Source organism: Nannospalax galili, unplaced genomic scaffold (assembly GCF_000622305.1).
Source record: "Nannospalax galili isolate Female #2095 unplaced genomic scaffold, S.galili_v1.0 scaffold212, whole genome shotgun sequence".
Lineage (NCBI taxonomy): Eukaryota > Metazoa > Chordata > Mammalia > Rodentia > Spalacidae > Nannospalax > Nannospalax galili.
The window spans coordinates 1,803,915-1,826,888 of NW_008333884.1; the positions used below are offsets into that span (position 1 = coordinate 1,803,915).

General features: G+C 47.1%; 1 protein-coding gene and 1 pseudogene across 3 annotated transcripts in view; one reads left to right on the forward strand and one right to left on the reverse strand.

The window, feature by feature from the left end:
- The first annotated feature begins 5,832 nt into the window (after positions 1–5,832).
- The window catches only part of Abr (ABR activator of RhoGEF and GTPase), a 205,384-nt gene continuing 188,242 nt past the window's right edge, over positions 5,833–22,974 (forward strand). The window contains exon 1 of one of the 3 annotated variants that reach the window (XM_029561434.1): positions 5,833–6,929. In XM_029561434.1, the coding sequence (XP_029417294.1) occupies positions 5,867–6,929 (1,063 nt within the window). In that variant the 5' untranslated portion in view covers positions 5,833–5,866. The remainder of the gene's footprint in view (positions 6,930–22,974) is intronic. The other 2 variants (XM_029561435.1, XM_008828743.2) reach the window with 2 other exon arrangements.
- Positions 11,260–14,612, reverse strand: LOC103730550 (annotated as a pseudogene).

Below are 22,974 nucleotides of genomic sequence, written 5' to 3' on the forward strand. Positions count from 1 at the left end.
ATTATCAATTGTGCTGAAGTTTCTTCTTGACTGTCAGTTGGGAAGGAAAGTTAGATCCCAGGGTGAGGGGCTTCTTTTCCCTCTCACATCTCCTTAATTTTTGCTGTCTTCCTATCTGGCCTCATGAATAGCTCTTTCAGAGCTAATCTGTGGTCTGGAGAACCCCGGTTTAGAGAACAAAAGCTTGACAGGCAAGGTACTGAAAGAGAGGACTCTTTCCTCTGTGATCACAGCTACAATACTCAAAGACTCAGATCTCACCTCACCAGAGCGCCTTCCTGTGCTCCTCCTTCTCCTGACTAGTGTTTTCATTCCCTTCTCCTACTTAGGCTTTCTTTACTGAACTCAGATCACCATGATTAAAGCAAAGGCAGTTCACACTGACATGTAAATGACTGATAACTGAATTTTATGTTTTCATAAAGGCTAGTTGTTTAAAGATAGAATTTCTGACAGCATGGCTCTCAACAGTGCCTTCCCACTATGTTTGCTAGATAAGTATCATTCTTAACCTTTAAGATTGTATGAAGGGTCAGTGAGGTGGCTCAGTGAATAAAGGCACTTGCCAGGAAGCCTGATAACCTGAGTTTGATCCCAGGGGACCCATATGGTGGAAGGAGAGTACCAACTTCCATAAATTGTCCTCCACACAGGTATTATGGCATGTGTGATACACACACGCATGCACGCACGCACATACATGTAAATAAATAAGCATAAAATTAAAAACAAAAAGATTGTGTGAGATGCAAAGAATCAGGTAAGTATTAAATGAGTTCATTCACTCATTCATTCATTCCCTCCAGCACACATGTACTAGATGCTGACTCTCTTCACATCCTGTAGGGTGCTGGGGCAATTGGAGAAATAAGAGGTGTTAGCTGGCCAGGAGCATCTGATCCTTCACTGTTAGGCTTGAAGCTTGAGGACTGAGACTTGAAGTGCAGAGGACTTGAAGAACCACAGAATTAATTACAATGTATTTTGCTAGGATCAAGGTCAGTCTCTCTGCAGAGAGTCATGTCTAACAGGACCTGGGGAAGGGAAGGTTCTAGACAGAAAGTCACAGGGTGGCTGGGTTTTGATAGGTGCAATGGGATCTCATTAGGCAGAGGAGGAAGCAGCATGGTAAAGGAGACATGAACTACCAGGGAGGAACTGGGGAAAGGATGGTGAGGCATTATTGTTGCTATAACAGAGAGGACAGGGTGCATGTCTGTAATCCCAGTGCCTCCCCTTGGGAGGTGGAGGCAGGAGAATCAGGAGTTCAAGGCCAGTCTTGGTTACATAGAAAGTTGAAAGCTGACTGGGATTGTGTGAAACACTGCAACACTACACACACACACACACACACACACACACACACACACATACACACAAGATAGGAGCTGGGAGCATTTACCAATGCCTATTTCATGGTCATGGGACTTCTCCATGGAAGTTTCTGGGCTGTTCTTGAGAACTTAATGATTTTGAGAAAAAAACTTCAGATATAAAAATGGAGCATGGTGGGATTTGAACTTGAGATGAGATGCCAGTATCCACCACGGCTGCAGCAAAAACTCCCAGATAGGCCAATGGGCAGTGACACGTGACACAAGAAGCATCTGCCACAGAGGGCCACTCAGGTTGAAGGGTTGGATGGGTACAGCAAGCAGAAGGGACTCAGGAAATGAAGTTGGGAAAGCAGGCTGGGGTCAGAGCAACCTTGTGAAGACTGTGATACGCCAGGCTAAAATCTTTAACCTTTATTTGCCTGGCCCTGGCACCCTATAGGTGCTCAACACATATTTACTGAAAGAGTGAGTGCGAAAGACAAATGCATCAGGACCACAGTGGTGCAAAGCTGCTGGGCTTTAGAATCCCGCAGACTAGCTAGCTGGTAACCTCTAACCTCTGTGACTTTTCATTTCCATCTTTCTGAAGCAGCAACAATAATACCTTCTTTATAGGGTTGTTGTAAGGAATTGGATGAAATCAAAGCTGTACAGCAATGAGAAATGTGGACTCAATAAATGTCAACCACCCTACTCCTGTCCCCATGGTAACCCAAAGCCAGGTAATAAGTCTGAACCATTCACCAGCTAGAGACAATAAAATCTGCTCCTGGGATCTGTTTACAGAAGATGTATGCTGGCATTTCTAGCTATATTGGTCCTGGTGGAAAAAATTAGGGGTTTTGGTAACAACTTCCTTGAGCCAAAAGGGGACCGTACTATGCTTTAATTAAAGGACAGAGTTGAAACCATCCTCCCCGGGAACTTAGGCATTCAGAAATTGATGTTTATAGTAAGTTATAATTTTTCTTTCTTTGTCCACTTCAATATACATACAGAAAGATCTTTGGATCAATATGCTATTGACTTGAGTTGTGGTTTTTCTCTCCCCTTGTGGAGTCTTAACAGAGGCCACAATTTCTGTAAACTCTGGTGGATTGCCCCACCCTGAACTGGCTGGTTGGAGGAATGGGGAGTTCCTCAGTCTTCCAGTGGACAAAGGAGATTGTGGTGGCTCTGGGCCTCAGGGTATGGAATTTAAGTGAGGAAGAAATTAGTAGGGTGAAGAACTAGATGAAGGGTTGAGAAGTCATTCCAACTAGGGACTCTGTAATTAGTGTATTTTATTTATTTTTTTTTTTGAGGCAGGGTCTCCCTGTAGCCCCAGCTGGCCTGAACTCACAGAGATCCACCTGCCTCTGCCTCCTGAGAGTGCTGGGATTAAAGGCCTGTGCTACCTTGCCTGACGTAGTGTATTTTAAAATGTATTTCAGTCAGGCATGGTGACACACACCTTTCACCTCAGCACACAGAAGGCAAAGGCAGGTGAATCTCCAGAGTTTGGGGCCAGTCTACATAGTGAGTTTCAGGCCACCAGCCAGGGCTACACAGTGAGAACCTGTCTCAAAAAAAAAAAAAAAAAAAAAATCCCTCCATAACCCCACAATAGTCTGACATGAAGACAAATACTGAGACAATCCACACTAGTTGTACACCAAATGAGAAAAAAAAAGAAAAGAAAAGAAAGTAAGAGGGGCCGTAATAAACACATACTTTGGCAAGAAAGGAAATTCCAGAGTGAAAAGCCTCTGGGGGAAGCACATTTGGCCCAGTCCTGAAGGTTGTAGAACAGAAGCCAAGCAAGAACAGCAAGGTGTGGGTGTGCAACTGCGTGTATGGGTGTTCGTGTGGGGGAGGGGGAGGGGGTGGAAGTATGCATTCATCTGGTAGTGGGAGTGGGAGTGCATTCATCTGACCACTTTTTTTTTTTTTTCAACAATGATTAGTCATCTTTATATCCCACTCTGCAAGAAGCAGCAGGACAATAAAAAAAGTAACAATGCCTGCCCTGGTGGACCTTTTTAGAGGAAACAAAAAGTATCACTAATTATATGGAAGTAGAAGGAGAGCAAAGACAGAGCTCTGTGCTCCCCTGGTGATAACAAACAAGAGGGGGAGGGGCGGAAAAGGCTTCTCAGAGTTGGAGGTCTTCAGGCTGCCGGAGTTTTATGTGTGGAGGATGAGAAAAAGTCATAAAGAAAATTTTTGGGTGACCGGAGAGATGGTTCAATGGTTAAGCGCTCTGGCTCCACTTGCAGAGGACCCAGGTTCAGTTCCCAGCTGCCCACATGGCAGCTCAAACCTTCTGTAATTCCAGTTCCCAGGGAATCTGATGTTTTCTTCTGACCTCCTTGAGCATTGCATGTATGCGTTGCACTTATGAACATGCAGGTAAAACACTCATAAAATAAAAATTGATTAGATGAATAAAACTTTTTTAAAATTTAGAACAGAGATGGCTCAGCATTAACAGCATTTCCTGCTCTTGCAGGACCAAGCTCTGTTCCCAGCACTCACAGACTCACAATGGCCTAACTCTAGTTCCAGGGGTTTCAAGGCTTTGAGTTGTTCAGGCTGAAGTTAAGAAGAAATTAAGAGACCAAACCTGGCAGGACCTCCTGTGTCATGCAAAGGAGTCTGGACTCTATCCTGTAGGTGACCAGAAACGAATCTGAGGAAAAACATTGATACTATCCTGGTTGTGGTTAGGAAATATCTTCCCAGGTATGGTGATGGTTCAGCAGGTAAGGTGTTTACCTCAGAAACATGAGAGCCTGAGTTCAGATCCCCAGTACCCACATAAAAATATGGCCATGGGAGCTGGAGAGATAGGCAGATTCTGGGGGCTCACTGGCTAGCAAGTCCTGCCCAAATGGGGAACCTCAGGTTCAGTGAGACACTCCCTCCCAAAAAGTGTGATGGAGGCGAAGATAGAGGAAGATACCAAACCTCTGACCTCTGCAAGGGTGAGGACCTGCACACACACGTGCACACAGACATATACCACAGGCACAAATACATAGACACATCAAAAAGAAGGAAGGAAGGGAGGGAAGGAGGGAGGGAGGAAGGAAGGAAGGAGTGAACGACTGATCTTTTTGGAGCCTTGAGAGATGGATTAAATGGATGGCCTAGTGTCAGGTGAGTGACAGTGGGTTGGAGAGAAGGTACCCCCATGTTCAGCTCTAGTCCCCAGAGGACAGAAAGGAAGACCATCCAGCTGACTAGTCACTTTGCCTCTGAACTATATCAATTGCCTCATCCTTGAAATGAAGGAACTATGAATCACTGATAAGGTCTCCCTAACCAGCAAACACAAGACAATGTATCAGGGCCTCTCCAGGCCTCTCTGCAGGTGACACTCCTCACCCAGGAGGGCGAAGCTTGAGTCCCCACGCAGCCCACTTGTTCCTACACCAGCACCTACTTCCTTTCCCTCCTTTAATGAGGGTTGTCTGAGGTCACTAAGAGGAGGTGGAGTGGAGGGCCCTCTGCAAGATCAAGGTCTCTGCAACTATGATCTGAATTGTCACTCTGGAGTGCCCTCAGCTTTGAGGTCACAGTACCCTCCAGCACAGCCACTTGTCGCTGTCTCCCTTGCTCATTTCTCCTCCAGAAAACCTCTAGGGAAGCAATGAAACGAATATTTAAAGGGATTCAAACAGCAAAGTTTTATCCCCATTTTTGGATTAAGCTGCTGTATAATCTTGGCTAAATTAGTCTAAGGAGCTGAATAAATCCCCACTCTGAGCAACCCGGAGGATCAGCACACAGCTCCCTTCCACATCGCCTTTCCCCACACCTTTTCCTGGTTGGCCCTGGGTGCCGCCGTGACCTAGGCAGAGTCTGGTGAACTTGCAAAGGGAGGGAAGCCCGAAGGCGTGAGGCAGGCAGGGACCCAGGGGCCCCGGCGCGCTCCCTTGCCGGAGCTTTCGCCTCCCGGCCGCGCGCTCTAGTGCAGGGAGGGGCCGCGGACCGCGCGCTGCAGCTGGAGCTGCGCGTCGCGGCTGGCGGGGAAGACGCTAGGGGGCCGAGCCGCGGTAGGCGCGGGGCATCGCGGGCGCCTGGGAGGTGGGCCGCCCCGCAGGCCCGACCCTCGGCGGCCCTCTCCAGGCTGCCCAAGCAGCTCCGGGGCGCGCCCGCAGGCTCTGGCCCTGCGCCACCGAGGCTCCGCCCGCCAGCCGCGGTTCTCCGTGCGCTCGAGCCCACCCAGCGCCCGGCCGAGCGGCGGGACTGCGGTCCCAGGGCTACGCACGTGCGGCCTCTGGCCGCCCCAGGGTTCCCAGGCTCCAGCCTCCGCCACTGGCGCCTCTTACGTCAGGGAGGCGAAACCCAGAAGAGGGGAAGGGAAAAAAAAAAAAGGCACGAGGGCGGAAGGGGAAAAACTTTATTTTTTCTCTTTTTTTTTTCGCCTCAAGCACTGAAACGCAGAGCAGGCGACTGCGACAGCCCGGGCTTCCCGGAGAGCTTCCGACGCCACCTCAGCCCGCGGCGGCGCGGACGAGCCGGGCTCCCGGAGGCCCGACGGCATGGCGGGCATGTGGGACCCGCAGGAGTTTGAGCGCCACTGGCAGGCCGAGTTCCCCGGGGAGGAGGCGCCGCTCATGAGGCTGGAGACCGTGCCGGACATGGAGCGCGAGCTCGAGCGTTGCAAACTGAACCTGAAGCGGCTGCAACAGGTGTTGGCTGAGGAGAAGTTCAAAGTCTGGTACCTGCAGGCGGCTCTGGCTGGGGAGAAACTGGATCTCCCCGGCGGCCGGCGGGAGGGCGGGGACGGCGGCGGCGGGGGAACCACTGCGGAGGAGCCGGAGCTAGCCGGGCCCGAGTGCGCGTCACCACCGCGGGAGGAGGAGGGCGCGGCGGACGGTGCTGGAGACCCCGCGGGCCCCGCACGGCCCGACCCTGAGGTGGCGGCGCAGGCCCTGCCGCCATCCCCCTACGAGTGCCTGGACCTTCCCGCCTGGCCCCGGACATTGGAGGGAGGAGGGGGCGCTGTGCGCAGCTTAACCGCCGCCATCCACCAGCAACTGGTGCAGCCTCGCCTGCTTTTCGGGCCCGGAGAGAACTGCGCGCCCCCAGGCCACGGCGGCACTGTGCCTCCAGCACCGGGAGAGGAGAGGGTGTCGGGGACTCGGGCGGGGCGGGGCTTGGAGGAGGGCGAACCGGACGCCTCCGCTGGGGACGATGGGGGCGACAGCAGTGACCACGACTTTGAGATGGTGGATTTGAATGAGAAATTCGTCCTGGGTCACCTACTCATGGCCCCCTGCCGCTTTGGGGCCCGTGAGGAGGCTGAGAAGCCGGCGCGGGCGTGCAGCCCCCACCGCTGGATGCACCTGATCCCTGGGGGCTGGCGGCACCATCGCCGGAGTCGAGACCTGGAGCACCTGGAGGAGGAGGCCAAGGACGGGCGCGCCCCACAGCAGACGGATGATGAACCCCCGAGGCGCGGGGCGAGGGAGCACCTCGCCCAGTGGGGGCGCAAGAGGTTCTTGCGGGTACCCGAGCGGGACTCGCCCAGTCCCTGCTCACCAGATAGAGGCAGCGACTGCAGCCGCAACAGCTCGGACCACGAAGACGGCTTCTCGGCAGGTAGGCGTACCCCCTCTCTAGGTCTCTCCCCCGCTGGCCCATGCTGCGGGCTGCGGGTACCCCAATTGGCAGAACCTTGGGGCAGTCTGTTTAACCATAGGCCCCTGGGAAGAAGGGGGGGGGTGAGCATTGCCTGTTTCCCATCCAGCCACCTGTGGAACTCCAAAGCAAGGGCCTGCAAAGTGAATTTGGGGCTTGAGTGAGTTTGTGAAGATAAGTATGGTGAGTGTGGCCCGGGGTGATGGGATTGTGCGCTTGACCAGACATTGGGACCGTTGGGACCGTTAACCGCAGGCCTTAACCTTCACTCCCCACAGGACCTCCACAGTCCTTTGGACCACCCTAAAGGTATGGTATTCTCAAATTCCAGAAGCCCCACCCACCCCATTTCCCCGAGATAGCCTTAGTGTGGAAGTCTGAACCTCTCCCTTGGTGTTCTGAGGTTATCTTGCATTGTCTCCAGCCTGCGTCTTGTGTTAGGGACCCAATTCACTCCAGAAGGGGTGCATGATGCTCCTCTTGGTTGACTGTTCCCCTTCCTGTTCTGGCTCTGTCAGCTTCCCATACGCTGGAGAGAAGGGAAAGGCTTGGAATCCTAGTTTCAAGGTGGCTTGGTCAGAGAGCCTGTCTTGTCCAGTGCCTTCACCTGACAAAGGAGGGAACTGAAGCTCAGATAGATGAGCTGAGACCTTCGCTGGAGTCTTCTGTCCTTTGCTTCCCCTCATACATGCCTCCCCCTGACCCTACTTTTTTGGCTTTTTGAGACCAGGTCCCTGTAGCTCCAGCTGGCCTAGAACTTGAGCTCTGTAGACCAGGCTGGCCTCCACCTCACAGAGATCCATCTGCTTCTGTCTGCGAGTGCTGGGATTAAAGGTGTGCACCACCATTCACAGCCTCTGATCATTTTCTTGAGGACAGGGTCTGGTCTTAGTCATCTTTGAATCCCCTTGTGATCATCACAGTACTCAATAAATAGAGCAACTGAATTGAATTTGAATGGCTACCCAGGTCTTCATTGGTCGGGGAGTGGAAATGGGTAAGGGGGAAATGGGTTAAAGGGGCTATAGGACAGCATTGTGACTGTCTCAGGACTGTCAGGATCCCCTCAAGCATGCAGAAAGCTTATCTGGTGTCTGGTTGGATTGGGTTGCAGTGAGGAACTTAAGATCCCTTCTTGCTCAGGGGGTGGGAGGACATCACTGATGCTGGGATTGTTCCAAAATCTCCATTATTAGATCTTATCTGGGTGAGTTTGCATTTGAATGAAAAACTGTCCACTTTGCTAAAAGCACATTTGGAAGATCCATCAAGTCATCTGTTTTGATCAATTATACTTATTCATTAGCAGATATTGGCTGCTTTTCCCATAGGTAATGCTTTGCCACCCGTGCTAGTAACCATTTTTTATGCCCCCTTTAACACAAGAGTCTGAAGATTTTAACTCTGGTGCCAAGTTCCAAATGCCCTCCATGGAGGCTACCCAAGTAGCCCCAGATGCTTTATATAGTTAGCGGCTGGCCCTTCTCTCCCAAGACCCACATCAACCACTCTGTCAGGTGTGCTTGGTGCTCTACATTTTCCCCAAGAGTGATTGGTAATTCTCTATGCAATCTGTTCTTTAGCTCCTTAATGCAAATTCGAAATAGTCTTGATGCACTGCCTGGGTTAACTGCAAAGGTTCTAACTACAAAAGTACTCTCCCAGGATAGATCAGCGATGACAAGATTTTCCTTCCTTTGGACTAAAGACTCCAGCCAGGGCACATGTCTGGCACCCATGGCTTTGGCTAGTGGTGCCAGAGCTGAGTTTCAGGCTCCATTCTAGGTCCTCTGCAAGGCAAACTTGTATAGGAAACCCCTGTACAGATACCGGTGGGGGTGCTGCCTTTTCTCCAAAACCTCAGTGAGGATGAGATGCACACCCATACACACTGACACATATATACATGTGCACAGTCACAGACCTCTGTACACACACAAGCAAGCAAGGGCAGGTGTTTTTACTCTGCAGAAGAGTGTGTGGGCAGTGGAGGATCCTGAGGCCATCTTTGATTATATTTCCTATAGTACTCTTTATTAAATCACTACCTCAGATGCTACAGTTTTACATATGGATCTAATCTCTCTCTCTCTCGCTCTCTCGCTCTCTCTCTGGTGAAATGGAAACTGTAGGAGCATAGACATTTTTGTGTCTTTTATTCACTGACATAGCTCAAAGTGTATGTGTTTAACATATACTGTTTCAGAAATAGTTGATAAATTATATGTTATTCTTTTATTTTTTTCTGTCTTTTTGAAACAGGGTCTCCCTGTAGCCCCAGCTGACCTGAACTCACTATGTAGACCAGGCTGGCCCTTGAACTCACAAAGATCCGCCTGCCTCTGCCTCCCAAGTGCTGGGACTAAAGGTGTGCACCACCACACCCAGCCTTTTGTTCTTTTTTTTTAATATACTCTTAAGACTGTTTAATAACAAAACTATGTAACACAAAAATATTTCAGTGTGGGCTAGAGATGGCTCAGCAATTAAGAATACTTCCTGCTTTTCCAGAGACCTGATTTCAGCTCCCAGGACCAACATCTGGCAGCTCACAACTCCCTGTAACTCCAACTGAAAGGAACCTAACACCTTCTGGCCTCAGAGTGCACACAAATTAAATTTTAAAAAAATTTCAGAGCTGGGCATGGACGCACACGCTTTTAATCTCAACACTTGGGAGGCAGAGGCAAGTAGGTCTCTGTGAGCTGAGGCCAGTCTGGTCTACATAGTGAGCTCCAGGCCAGCCTGGAGTCTCAAACAACAAATTTTTTGATTAGCATCTATCTAACACCTATCGTTTTCCAGACACTGTGCTAGATACTTCATAATCTTAATTTCTGATTGTAAACCCATTCTTAGGTTGATAATTAAAGCTGTCTTTTAGTTTTGTGGGGTTTTTTTTTGAAAAAAGGAAGAAAATGAAGCTAACGTCTCGAGGCCATACAACTGAGGTCAAATCCATCCAAGTCTTTCTTATGTACTGTTACATATAGAAAACTAGCTAAGTTGCAACTATTATTTTAGCTAAATTTCATCTGTAAAATCCCAAGAAAGGCCTACTTTTTTCCCTCTTTTCAGTTTTGTTTATTATTTTTATTTTATGTGTATGTATGTATTGCCTGAATGTAGGTAAATGCACCTGTGTCGTGCAATGCCCTTGGAGGTCAGAAGAGGCTGTCAGATCCCCTAGGACTGGAGTCACAGACAGTTGTTAGCTGCCATGTAGGTGCTGGGATTCGAACCCCGGTCTTCTGCAAGAACAACCAGTATTCTTAACTGCTGAGCCCTCTCTGGCCCTTTTCTTTTTTGGAGACAGGGTCTTGCTGTAGCTGCAGATGATGCAGATGACCCCGAACTTGCTATGTAGACCAGGCTGACCTCAATCTCTGCCTCCTGAGTGCTGGGACCAAAGGCGTGTGCCACCACGCCCTGCCTAGGCCTACTGTTCTTATAACAGCAATGTCTACCTTCCATGATATTAGTGAATCACAGAGAAAATCCATTGTGTTCTTATTATGAGTCTGGAAAATAAAGTGCTATCACGGATAACAATAAAAATACTCTTGTCCTCAGTTCAACAATTTGAACCCATTACTCAGAACAAGTCCTCTGATTCAAACAAAAATGATTTAGATAGCACTTGGGGGGCAGAGACACTGTTTTTGCAGAAGATCTGAGTTTGAATCCCAGCACCCACATGACAGCTAACAACTGTCCATAACTCCAGTTCCAGGGGATCTGATGGCCTCTTCTGACCTCTTTGGGCATTGCATGACATTGGGTGTACTTACCTACATGCAGGCAATACACTCATACATATAAAATAAAAATAATAAATAAAATATTTAAAAAAATAATACTGGCCAGACGTGGTAGTGCACGCCTTTAATCCCAGCACTCGGGAGGCAGAGGCAGGTGGATCTCTGTGAGTTCAAGGCCAGCTTGGTCTACATAGTGAGTTCCAGGCCAGCTGGGGTTGCAGGGAGACCCTGTATCAAAAAAGACCAAAAAAAAAATTTAGATATAGAATAAAAAATATTTAGTCACACAAAGACTTGTAACTCCACTTTTTTCCCTTTTTGGGTTTTTGAGGCAGGGTCTCAGTACCCAGGCTGGCCTGGAACTTGTCATGTAGCCCAAGTTGGCCTTACACAGGTGATCTTCCTGCCTTTGCCTGTGGAGGGGTTGAAACCCTACTCGAGCCATTTCTGTATAGTGAGAATCCAGCTTGCACATGTCAGTGAAGGCCACATAGAAGTTTGCAGTGTTGTCCAAACTCAACATGATAACATCACACAGGAAACAAAGCTAGGCCGTAAGTCTTTGCAATGACTTCATTGGAAGTCAGTGTCTCTTCGTGCCCTACACATTGTTCTCCAATGTCTGCTTCATGAAATACCACTGTTGCCTTGGGGTGTACTTTCCTGCATTCTTGTGTAGAATTTGCTGCCACCCCGAAACCCAGAGGAATGTCTGACATGGAGTAAACCACAACACCCTGATACTGAGAAGTGTTTTCAATGATTTGACCCAGACCAGATTTCAACACATGGTTTCCATACAGGAACAACTACTCTGCTATTCACACTTTGTACTTGGCATAAGGAACAAGGAAATCCAGAGCTGTAATATGCAACCAGAACTTGTGGGTCTTAGTGAATTTTCCAAAACACGTCCCCAGCGACACAAGCTTATTCCCAGAGATGTTGGCAGCCAGCTTCAGGATCATCTCACATAGTACACCAGGTCATTGTGCAGCCAGAAGCAGTAGGTGCCATCCAGCCTATCCATCAGCAGCTGGAGATTCTCCCTGATGTATTTCGAGATCTTCTCATACATGACAGGGGTCTCCTCTTCAGTCAGAGGCTAAATTTTCCCGCTGGCTCAGCTCACCGGATCCTTGTGCCTAACAGCGATAAATATGTTATTACATTTATTTTTGTGTGTATGTATATGTGTGTGGGTGTGCACATGCTATGGTGCATGTGTGAAGGTCAGAGGATGACTTTTGTGAGTTGGTCCTTTCTTTATAAAACCATGTAGATCCTTGGGATCAAACTCAGATTGTCAGGGTTGGGATAAGTGCCCTTACCTACTGAGCCATCTCTCTGGCCCAGAGTAACATTTTGAATTTTTTTGTTTGTTTTGGTTTTGTTTTATGTTTTGAGACGGCCTCACTGACTGGTCTGGAACTCAATATGTAAAGTAGGCTAGACTTCAACTTACAGAGATATACCTGTCTCTGTCTCCTGGAGTGCTGGGATTAAAGTGTGCTGTCATGTCCAGCCAGTGATATGTTTTTAATGGGATGGGACAGAATAGAAAAAAAAAAAAAAACAGGGCTAGAGGCGTAGTTCATAGGTAGAACACATATTTAGCATGCACAAGGCTCTGGGTTCAATCCCTAGCACCAAACATGAAAAGAAAGGGGTGGGGGGCAGGGGAAACAAAGCATTGCACAAAGTAGAGTGGGTATTTTTTTTTTTTTTGGTCTTTTTGAAACAGGGTCTCCTTGTAGCCCCAGCTGACCTAGAACTTACTCTGTAGACCAGGCTGGCCTTGAACTCACAGAGATCCACTTACCTCTGCCTCCTGAGTACTGGGACTAAAGGCTGTGCCACCACACCTGGACTAGTATTATCCTGTTTTAAAACTTTGTTTCAGTGACATCAATGTGTGAGTGTTAGTAAATGCTTCTATAGAATATATTTTTTGCTGTGGGCTGGACAGAGAGGTTTCAAAACATTAAGATAGCAATCTACAGCCACGGGTGACGGTGCACACTTGTAATGCCAGCACTCTAATAGGCTGAGGCAGGAGGATGGAGAATATCAAATCAAGCAAAAGAAGGAAAAGGTCATGATCCCTGAATCACAGTGCTTGTGTGACAGTGTGAAAAGTTATTTGACTTTTCTTTGGTTTGTTTTCCCCATTAGTAAAATGGGACTGATGAATGATGCTTCCCCCATACTGTTGATATGAAGAACAAATGGGATATCATCGCTAAGGGGCTTTGAGGAGGGCCATAGTACATACCTGAGAGTATTAATAAACCACAGCTAACTCTACAAAGCTTCCTCCTTTCAAAATATTCTGGATCACAGATGGTTTGGTTGTTATAACACATATTTTCCTTCCTCCCTCCCTCCCTCCCTTCCTATTAGCTCTTTCCAGAAGCTTCCAGATATCAGGGCAGGACCCAAGGCAGAGCAGTAATCTTGGTTTATGAGGCTCTTTGGATTGGCTCTTGTGCTATTTCTCCCTCTCCACTAGTGACCACACCCCATATTTGTATCCAGAGGACTTAACCAAAGGGCAGGTTTATTGGGCAATAGCAGGCTTTGCCTTAGCCACAGATTTTCAAGGAGAGCCCTGAGGTCACATATAAAAAGGACCAAAGGCAAAGGAGCGCCTTTCATCCACGGAAAAGGGCTATATTCTATTAAATGAGGGGTAGATTCTTAAACCTAGACACCTTTTGGATTTCTTTTCATACGTAATAGCAAAATCAGAGCTTAACAAATAAGAATACCAGCTCACTCAGGCATATTTTCCCTCCTTTCCTTCCTTCCTTCCTTCCTTCCTTCCTTCCTTCCTTCCTTCCTTCCTTCCTTCCTTTTTTTTTTTTTGTCTTTTTGAGACAGGGTCTCTCTTTAGCCCCAACTGGCCTGGAACTGCTCTGTAGACCAGGTTGGCCTCGAACTCAGAGAGATCCACCTGCCTCTGCCTCCTGAGTGCTGGGATTAAAAGTGGGTGCCACCACACCTAGCTAGACATCTTTTCTTTAGTATCTTTGTAACCTTGATTGGTATGAGAAAGGTCTAGCCCCATGGCTAGGATGGGGAGGGTGTGTGGGTGGGTGTGTTAGGATAGGGCATAAATATGGATGGAGGGAGTGGCCCAGCAGAGTCTGCTGTGTTGGGTTGTATGTGCTGTGAAGTCAGACCCAAGTCTGTGCGTGGGCCTACTCTTACCAGATGTGAGGCCCTGGACAAGTCACTGGCCTTTCTAAGTCTCAGCCTGTGTTTTGTAGGAGGCAGTAACAAGACTAGCATACACTCACTGGGCTTACTTTTGCCAGCTCCCATTCTGAGTACGTGATCCCTAGTAATGCATTGATGCCACACAACTTCATGAAGCAGATACTGGTATTATTTCCACTCTTGTATGAGAATCATGAAACCTGAAAGGCTTAAAGAACCTGCTACAAATCACCCAGATTACAAAAGGAGTACTTAGGATCTGAACTCAGGCATTCTGGCTCCCAAGTCCATGCTACACGTTTTAGTACATACCTCTCAGGATAGTGATGAAGACTGAGTACCAGAAACTAGGGAGCTATTTAGAGGGGTTAGCAGTGCACTTGGCTTGTCATGACTACAGGGTGCATACATGTATATGTGTGTCATTGCAAACTTCATCACTGAAATCCCTGGCAGACCCTAGATCATCAGATGCTGGGGTCACCTGTCATGGTTGCCATCTTCCCATGGGGTTTCTTGTGAACTGAACCCCACAGGTAGCAGGCCCCATGCTGGATTTTATCTCCCCTCAGTGACTCTGCAGTCCTGGGCACAGATAGCTGTGTGTCCTCACGTGGAGGCCTTGAAGTTTTCCTTGTGGGCTAGCTTGCTTCCGCACCATCTCTGCAATGGGTCCTTGGGGCTCATGCCTCCCTTCTGTAGCCTCTGGTTTCCCCTGTGTGTCAGCACTCCTTGTGGACCAAAATGCTGTCCTCTAACAAAGCTCAGAGGAGGCTTTTCCAAGTCCAGCATCCTTTTGACTGTCAGAAACTATTCATCTGATATTCTGATTTCAGTTCAAATGTCAAATATCATTAATTTTTTAAATAGGTGGAACGTTCTCCTTGCTTTAAATTTTGCTCATTGAAGTACTCTATTTTGCTGTTCCTTGGAATCTTTCCTTCCTTCCTTCCTTCCTTTCTTCCTTCCTTCCTTCCTTCCTTCCTTCCTTCCTTCCTTCTTTCCATCCTTCCTTCCCTCCCTCCCTCCCCCTTCCTTCCTTCCTTCTGTTCCTCCTTCCTTCCCTTCTCCCTTCCCTCTCAAGTTGGTGGCCCAGCTTCATGGTTTCCATTGGTTCTCTGCTGGATAGAAATCCTTGATCATTAGAAAAAGAAACAACTTTTCTAATGGGTTACTATTGTTAAATCCTTAAAAAGCACTCAGGCATGGTGGTACACGCCTGTGTAGAACTTACTATGTAGACCAGACTTGCCTCAATCTCACAGAGATCTGCCTGCTTGCCTGTAATCCCAATGTTTGGGAGGCTAAAGCAGAAGGATCTTGAGTTTGAGGCCATAAGTGGTGCTGATTTCCACACCTGTGCTGTGGCATGTGTACCCCTCCAATAATAATTAATAAAAAAAATTTTCTTTTTGAGACAGGGTCTCCCTGCAGCCCAGGCTGGCCTGGAACTTACTATGTAGACCAGACTTGCCTCAATCTCACAGAGATCTGCCTGCCTCTGCCTCCTGAGTGCTGGGATTAAAGGCATATACACCATGCCTGGCAAAATGTTTAAAAAGAAAAAAAAAGAAATGCTATTTAGAGCCTGAAGGATATTCAGGGGCCTAGAGCTGGAAGAAATTCAGATAGACAATAACTGTGGACCCTAAAAGCTTCTTCAAGGCCATGCTTAGGGTCCTCCAGAGGGACTTAGGAGTCGGATCTGGGCTGCTTCTTTCCAAGTGACAGAGCAGCAGGCCCTCTCAGCCGCAGCAGCACTACCTTCGCAGGTGGGAATGGTTAGTCCCATCTTACAAGTGACATGCTGAGGTTCTGAAGAAACTTGCCTGAGCTGTGTGGGAGGCTTGTGGAGGGCTTTGCATTCGAACACAGGTCTATCCACAAAGCTGACATCTCGCTCCCAGCCTGTGATGCTGTGTAGGGCCAGCTGCCCAGGGACAGATTTCTATACCTGAGAGGCCTGGCTGTTGGGTTCTGCCCAGTTGCTGATGGAGACATTTTATTTTTAATGTTCATGGAAAATGCATTTCCTACTAGGTGCTCTTGTTACCTAACTCATTTGTAATCTGATGGTATCCCCTCCCCTTCCTGTCAGTGACTAATGAGATTGTTGTTCCAGGAAGAATTCCTTTAGATGTGTTTGAATAACTTAATTCAAAGTATTGAATTTTTAGCAGTAGCTGTGATAAATTAATTTTGTTCTAGTCCCTGTTGTGGAGAGATATTAAAAAACCATTTCATGCCAAGTGTGGTGGTACATGCCTGTAATCCTAGCACTTGGGAGGCTCAGGTAGAAAGATCAGGAGTTCCAGCCTAGCCTGGGCTGTGGAATAACCCTGTCAAAAATAAAACTGAGACAAGTGTTGGTGGTTTGCTGAGGCTCATTGGTGACCAACATTGACACCGAGTTACTGTTTGGCTTCCAGTGCCTGCCTCCCTCCACCCTCACCCTCACTATCTTACTCTAGCTATACCAGCACTTTGTTGCCAGCCGTTGGGCAGTGGGTGGGTCAATTTAACATGCCTTTCTGTAGAAGTAGGAAATGGAACACCAGCCTTGAATCCTTTTCTGATTCCTCTAGTCTATCTGATTTTTTTCTGGTTAACAGACTATTCACAAAGTAGTTGGCTTTGTATTTGCTGCTGGATCTTTCTGATTTATTTTTATTTATTTATTTATTTATTTATTTATTTATTTATTTATTTAATTTTGAGTCAGGGTCTCACTATATAGACCAGGCTAGCCTGGAACTCACAAAAATCTGTCTACCTCTGCCTCCAGAGTGCTGGGATTAAAGGAATACTGGTGCCACATGGAGCAAGATCCTAACTTTTAAAACAGAAGGCTCAGACCAGGTGTGGTGGCACACATCTCAGGAGGCAGAGGCAGATGGATTTCTGTGAGTTCAAGGCCAGCCTGGTTTACATAGTGAGTTCCAGGCCACCCAGGGCTGCATAGACTCTGTCTCAAAACAAAGTAAAAAATAAATTAATTAAATAAATAAAAAATCAATTAAACTCAGAATCTTCATCATTTTCCTGGATTTTAAATAATGGTATATAAGCACTTTCCTTATCTGGAAAAGAGGGTAGGCTGAGATAGCAGGCAGGGTTGCAGGGTTGTTGGACAAGCTTCGGGTTTCTTGTCTATGAAATGGGGGTGACAATAATGGGAGTATGTCCTAGACTTGTAAAGCCTCAGTGAACTAATGGGAGAAGTACACAGCACAGTGCTGGGCACATGGTGTGTAGTAGATCTTAGATGGTGGTATTGCTGTAACTGTTTAAGTCCAGGAATTTTCAGTTGGCTAAGCTGGGCTCCTGTCTTATATTTCCTTTCTTCTTTGTTTCCTCTTTCTCTTCCCTCCCTTCCTTTTCTCCCTCTCTTTTGTCCCTCCCTCCCTCCTTCTGCCATTTCTTAGACGCTGGGCTCCATAGAAGCCAGAGCCTTGTGCGTGCTATATAAGCACTCTACTGCTGAGTTACATGCTCAGTTCCACATTTGCATCTCTTCACGTGTTGAAGCTCCCTAAAGCATTTTTTTTTCCTTCCTCAATCCAGAGCTGTACTGTTTCTTCAGAGAAAAACAGCTTTCTTGGCTGTTTGTGGTCCCTGGCCCTTCTCTCCTCGAGTATCTGTCTGCAGAGCGAGCCCTGGGAATGTCATGTCCCTGGTCTCTCTTCACCTGCTCAAGCTGACTTTCTTCCTTTTCCTGTGCTCTTTTATTTATCTCTCATGTGAAAGAATTACAGAGGTAAACAATTTAGAGACAGTATGGTAACTCCCTAATCAGAAATTCAGACTTTTTGATCTATTTTTTGTGGCTTCAAGATTCCATCACAGCACAAAATAGCTGCTGGAAATCCACCTATCACATGTGTGCTTCAGGCATGAATCAAAACAGGATAAAGAGAAGAAGAGTGAGTTGCAGTTGTTGGATCTGCCTTTTGAGGCACTTTTCTAGAAACCTCTTTTGACAATTTCTATATTAATGACATTAGTCACCTCTAGCTACCAGGGAGGCTGGGCATATGGCCACCTCAAGTCAAATAGGGCCTCTATTATAAGGAAAAAATGGGAGACTTGATAGCAGGCAACTAGCAGTCTCTGGCACAGGCCTTTCCAACTCTTCAGCCCATCTTGTGGTTCTTAGGGTGAGCTCACACCACACAATCAATTCATTGACCTTGAGGACAAGTGACAACAGACCACTTCTCTGCCAGGCACGATGCCTGTTATACACGTAGTGGTGTTGAGAAGGAGTGGGCTGGTTCCTTCAGAGCAGGGAGCTGCTTTTTCTCCCTATAGTATCATTCACAGGCTTAGCATATGGCAGGCACTAGATGAGTACCCGGCTGGTTTTATAACAATCACAAATGAGAAGTGCAGAGAAGAAGCACAAACATATCCCTGTCTCAATACTGTGCTGGAAAATTCTGGTTGTGTAGTGTTTTGGGTTCCCCTGGCTTTGAGGGTGGACCAGGAACCATCTCAAAACATTAGAGCTGCCTTAAAGCCACAGGAGCTTGTCCAGGTGTTGGGGCTTGTCTATTTTGGACACTGTACTGTTTGCATGCCAAACAAGAATTACCAGCAGAAGTCTCCATGTCCACCTGCCTCCCTCACCACTGCTCTGCGCATAACTGTAGCTGTACCACGTGCATCTCCCTTGTCGCTTCTGCACCATGTAGCTGCCTAGAAAAGCTGCAGGCTCTCTGCACTGAGAGTCGGCTTTGGTTCCTGTTCTCTCTTCCTGTTTGATCCTTGCCATCATTTGCCCGATACTAGACTGTCTGAGGGGAGGTTGCCTGGAGCTCAAGTCACATCTTGCAACTGCTGAGCAAAAGATAGCTTTCAAGGTTTATTGGCATCTAGGAGGGAAGGAACTAGAATATATTTAGCACCTGCTGTCTGCGCTAGGTAAAGTGTACTTCCTACATTGTCACGGTTAATATTCAGAACAGTCTCCTAAAGAGTGTACCTCTGCCAGGCCTGGTGACACAGGCCTGAAATCCCAGATACTCAGGAGACAGGTGGGAGCATTGGAAGTTCAAAGCCAGCCTGAGCAATTTAATGAGACCCTGTCTTAAAATAAAAAGTAAAAAGAAGGTTAGGGAAATAGCTCAGTAGTAGAGAGCTTGCCCAACATGCAAGAAGACTTACGTTCAGTTTCCAGGACAGCAAAAAAGAAAAGAAAAAAAAGGATGCACTTCTCTCCTTTTGCAGATGAGGAAACTGAGGCACCAGCAGGTTATAGCCCAAGATTGCTTAGTACTACTGATTAATTTTTTAACATTAATTTTTTGAGGGAGAATTCCCATGTTATAAAATTGTCCCCATTCAGAGCATATAGTAGTGGGTTTTAAGCACATTTGCAAAGTTATACAGTCACCACTGTCCTCAATTTCTAATTTTTTTTCCGCATGCGAGTAGGGTAGATTTTGAGTACAGGCTTCTCCAAACCCCACTGTCCCATTTCCTCATTTGTCAGTGCAGTGACTTAAAATAACTGATGTGCTGGGCTTGGTGGTGCACGCCTTTAATCCCAGCACTCTGGAGGCCTAGGCACGTGACTCTCCGTGAATTAAAGGCCAATGAGGTCTTACATATCAAGTTATAGGTCAGCCAGGGCTCCGTAGTGACACCCTATCTCAAAATAAAATTAATAAAATAACTGGAGCCATGCTTGGGATGTAGCTGTTGGCAGAGTGACTGCCTAGCACGCACGAGGCTCTAGGTTCAATTCCCAATACCTCATAAACCAGGCATTGTGGTGCATAGCCTGTAATCCCAGCACTGAGGAGGTGGAGTCCAGAGAATCAGAAATTCAGTGTCATCCTTGGCTATAGGAGACCCTGTCTCAGAAACCCAAAATAATTAATTTATTAAATAAAGCTGTTATATGGGGGAATAGTGGGGGGTGCTGTTAGGACTTCTTTGAATGACATATGTCTATTAAAGGGCTGTTGGCTCCTTCAGTCATTTTCTATCATTACTGACCCTGTGACTGCCTTGGGATGACTGGGCCTGCCTTACTTCCTCTGGGCCCCACCCCTCTCTGTGCTTCAGGCGGGTAATACAGTGTCTCAGTCTTGAGGCTTCTTTGCTGAACACCCTTCATTCTTACCCTGGGTTGTGGTTATCAGGCTGTCAGGGGCCCTTGATCTGATCTATGCTTTGTTTTGTAGTCTCAGAATGCCCTAATGCCTGGTACATGGGAGGTGCTCAATAATTGTTTATGAGAGATCTCTCACCCCCACCCAAACTGCCACAGTGACTCATTGTTTTGCCTCTCTAGGGGTCCTCTCCAGCCTCTGTTTACCTTTCTCAGTAAAGATAAGTGGTTGCTCTGTGCCCCAAGTCAAAATTTGTACCCTTTACTCACTGTCTGTTGTGACTTTCTGTAACCCACAGAGTAAAATCTGAGCTTTTAGACGCTTTAGATGCCAGTGTGCCAGGATGTCCATGAACTGTGCTGCTCTTATCTCCCTTCCCCTGTATAGGCACATACTCTAATGCTCCAAACTCCAGTAAGTACTGAGCTAACATACTGCACATACCCTTTTCTTTCTGTGTCTGTGATGTCCCTCCACATTATCCTTAGGACATATTCCCAAACATCCTTCAAACCTAGGCTAGGAGGCTCCCTGCTCTGTGAAGCCTTCCTTCTCTGCCTCCCTTATGTAGACCTAGGAGCTGGCTCCCAGTTAAAAGTGCATTTTGGGGGCTGGAGAGATGGCTCAGCGGTTGAGCACTGACTACTCTTGCAGCTGTCCTGAGTTTGGTTCCCAGTACCGCCCCCATGGCAGCTAACAACCATTCATAACGCCAGTTCCAGGGGATCTGATGCCCTTTTTTGACTTCTGAGGGCATTCCATGACACAGGTGCACTTATATACATGCAGGCAGTACCGTAATACACATAAAAAATGTTTTAAAATAAATTTTAAAAAATAAAATTAAAAAGTAAAAAAAAAAAATTGGCTGCAACAGAAAACTTTCTTCTATAATGCATACTATGGAACCCTGCACTTCGACAGTGGTTGTGATAGAATAGTGGCCCCCTCCCTTGCAAAGAGGTACACATCTTAATTCTTGGATGTGGAGGAGGAATTATCCTGCCGGGTCTGGGTGGGCCCAGTAAAATCACAGAATCTTAAACTAAACCTGGGAGAAGAAGGCAGAAGAGGTCAGAGGGATGCAGTAGGAGAAGGACTCAACACATTGTTGCTGGTTTTGAACTTAAAGAAGGCACCACGAGCCAAGAAATATGGGCAACCTCTAGAAGCTGCAAAATGCAAGGGAACCGTGACTCCTCCTTTTCCTATGACAACTGGTCCCCATCAACACCTTGGGTTTAGCTCAATTAAGACCCTTGGGTTTCTAAAATATAGAACCCCAAGACAATAAGCTGGTGACAACTTTTTTTGTTGTTGTTTGTTTTGTTTGGGGGGGCAGGGTCTCCCTGTAGCCCCAGCTGACCTGGAACTTGCTATGTAGACCATGCTGGCCTTGATCTCACAGAGACCGTGTGCCTCACCCTCCTGAAAGCTGGTGGTGTTTTAAGTCACTATTTGCTATGATTTGTTAGCAGCAGCCACTGGGAACCACAGTGGCTTAACCAGTTAGTAGCAAAGACATGGCCTTACAGCAGCTCAACAGTGAGTGCTCTTGGGGTTCCAATCCTCCTATTCACTTACAGTAGAAAGATGTTTGTCCCCTTGCTTGTGACGTCACAGTTTGTTACACCATATTACCTGCTGTCTGCTTGTGATTTAGAGAAAGAAAAAGTTAAGGTCTCAAATTGATCATTCTAGTTGACTGTCCCTTTAAAAAAAGAGTTTGAGCCAGGTATGATGGCTCATGCCTGTAATCCTAGTACTCAGGATTGGCCTTATAGTGAGTTCTAGGCCAGCCTGGGCTACAGAGTAAAAACCTGTCCAAAAATTTCTTTAAAAAAAAGCTTTCATGGAAGCCCTACCCAACAACTCCTGTTGTCACATTGTTGGGTCACTCTGGGTCACCTGGCCATCTTTAGCTGTAAGGGAGGCTGAGGGATCAGGATGTTTAGCTCTTCAGCCTCACTGTAAAGAATGTTAGGAGGATGGCTTGTGGAAAACCAGCCCACTGTTGGTTCCATCATCCTTTCCTGAACCTCACATATTGGCCTGTTAGAACAATTATACAGCTGTTTTTTGTTGTTTTGTCTGTTTTTAATATTTTATTATTTTTATTTTATGTGTATGAGTGTATTGCCTGCCTGTATGTGAGTGCACCTGTGTTGTGCAGTGCTGCAGAGGTCAGAAGAGGGCTTTGGATTCCCCTGGAATTAAAGACAGTTCGTAGTTGCCATGTGGGTGCTGGGAATTGAACATGGGTCTTCTGCAAGAGCAGTCAGTGCTCTTAATCGCTGAGCCATCTCTCCAGACCCATGTTTGCTTGTTTTTAAGTCTTTTTGAGACAGGGTCTCCGTATAGCCCTAGCAGGCCTGGAACTCGCTATGTAGACCAAGCTGGTCTTGAACTCACAGAGATCCACCTGCCTCTGCCTCCTGAGTGCTGGGACTAAAGGCGTACACTAGCATGCCTGGCTTTATGGGTATGAGTGTTATGCCTGCATGTGTGTACCCATGTTGTGCAGTGCCTGCAGAGAACAGAAGAGGGTGTTGGATCCCCTGGAACTGGAGTTAAGGACGATTGTTAGCTGCCATGTGGGTGCTGGAATTCGACCCCCAGTCTTCTGCAAGAACAACCGGTGCTCTTAACTGCTGAGCCGTCTCTCCAGCCCCCTCTTTTTTTTTTTTTTTTTTTTTTTTCGGTGGGGTCTTACTATGTAGCCCAGGCTGACTTCAGAGTCATAGAGATCTGCCTGCCTCTGACTCTCTGAGTACTGAGATTAAAGGTGTGCAACTCCTCTCACCCCCATTCCCTCCCCTGGCAGACCAGTTTCTTTAATTGTAATGTCCTCACCTCCTAGATAATGCTGACACAATGTATTTATTAAACAAATTAAAAAATGAT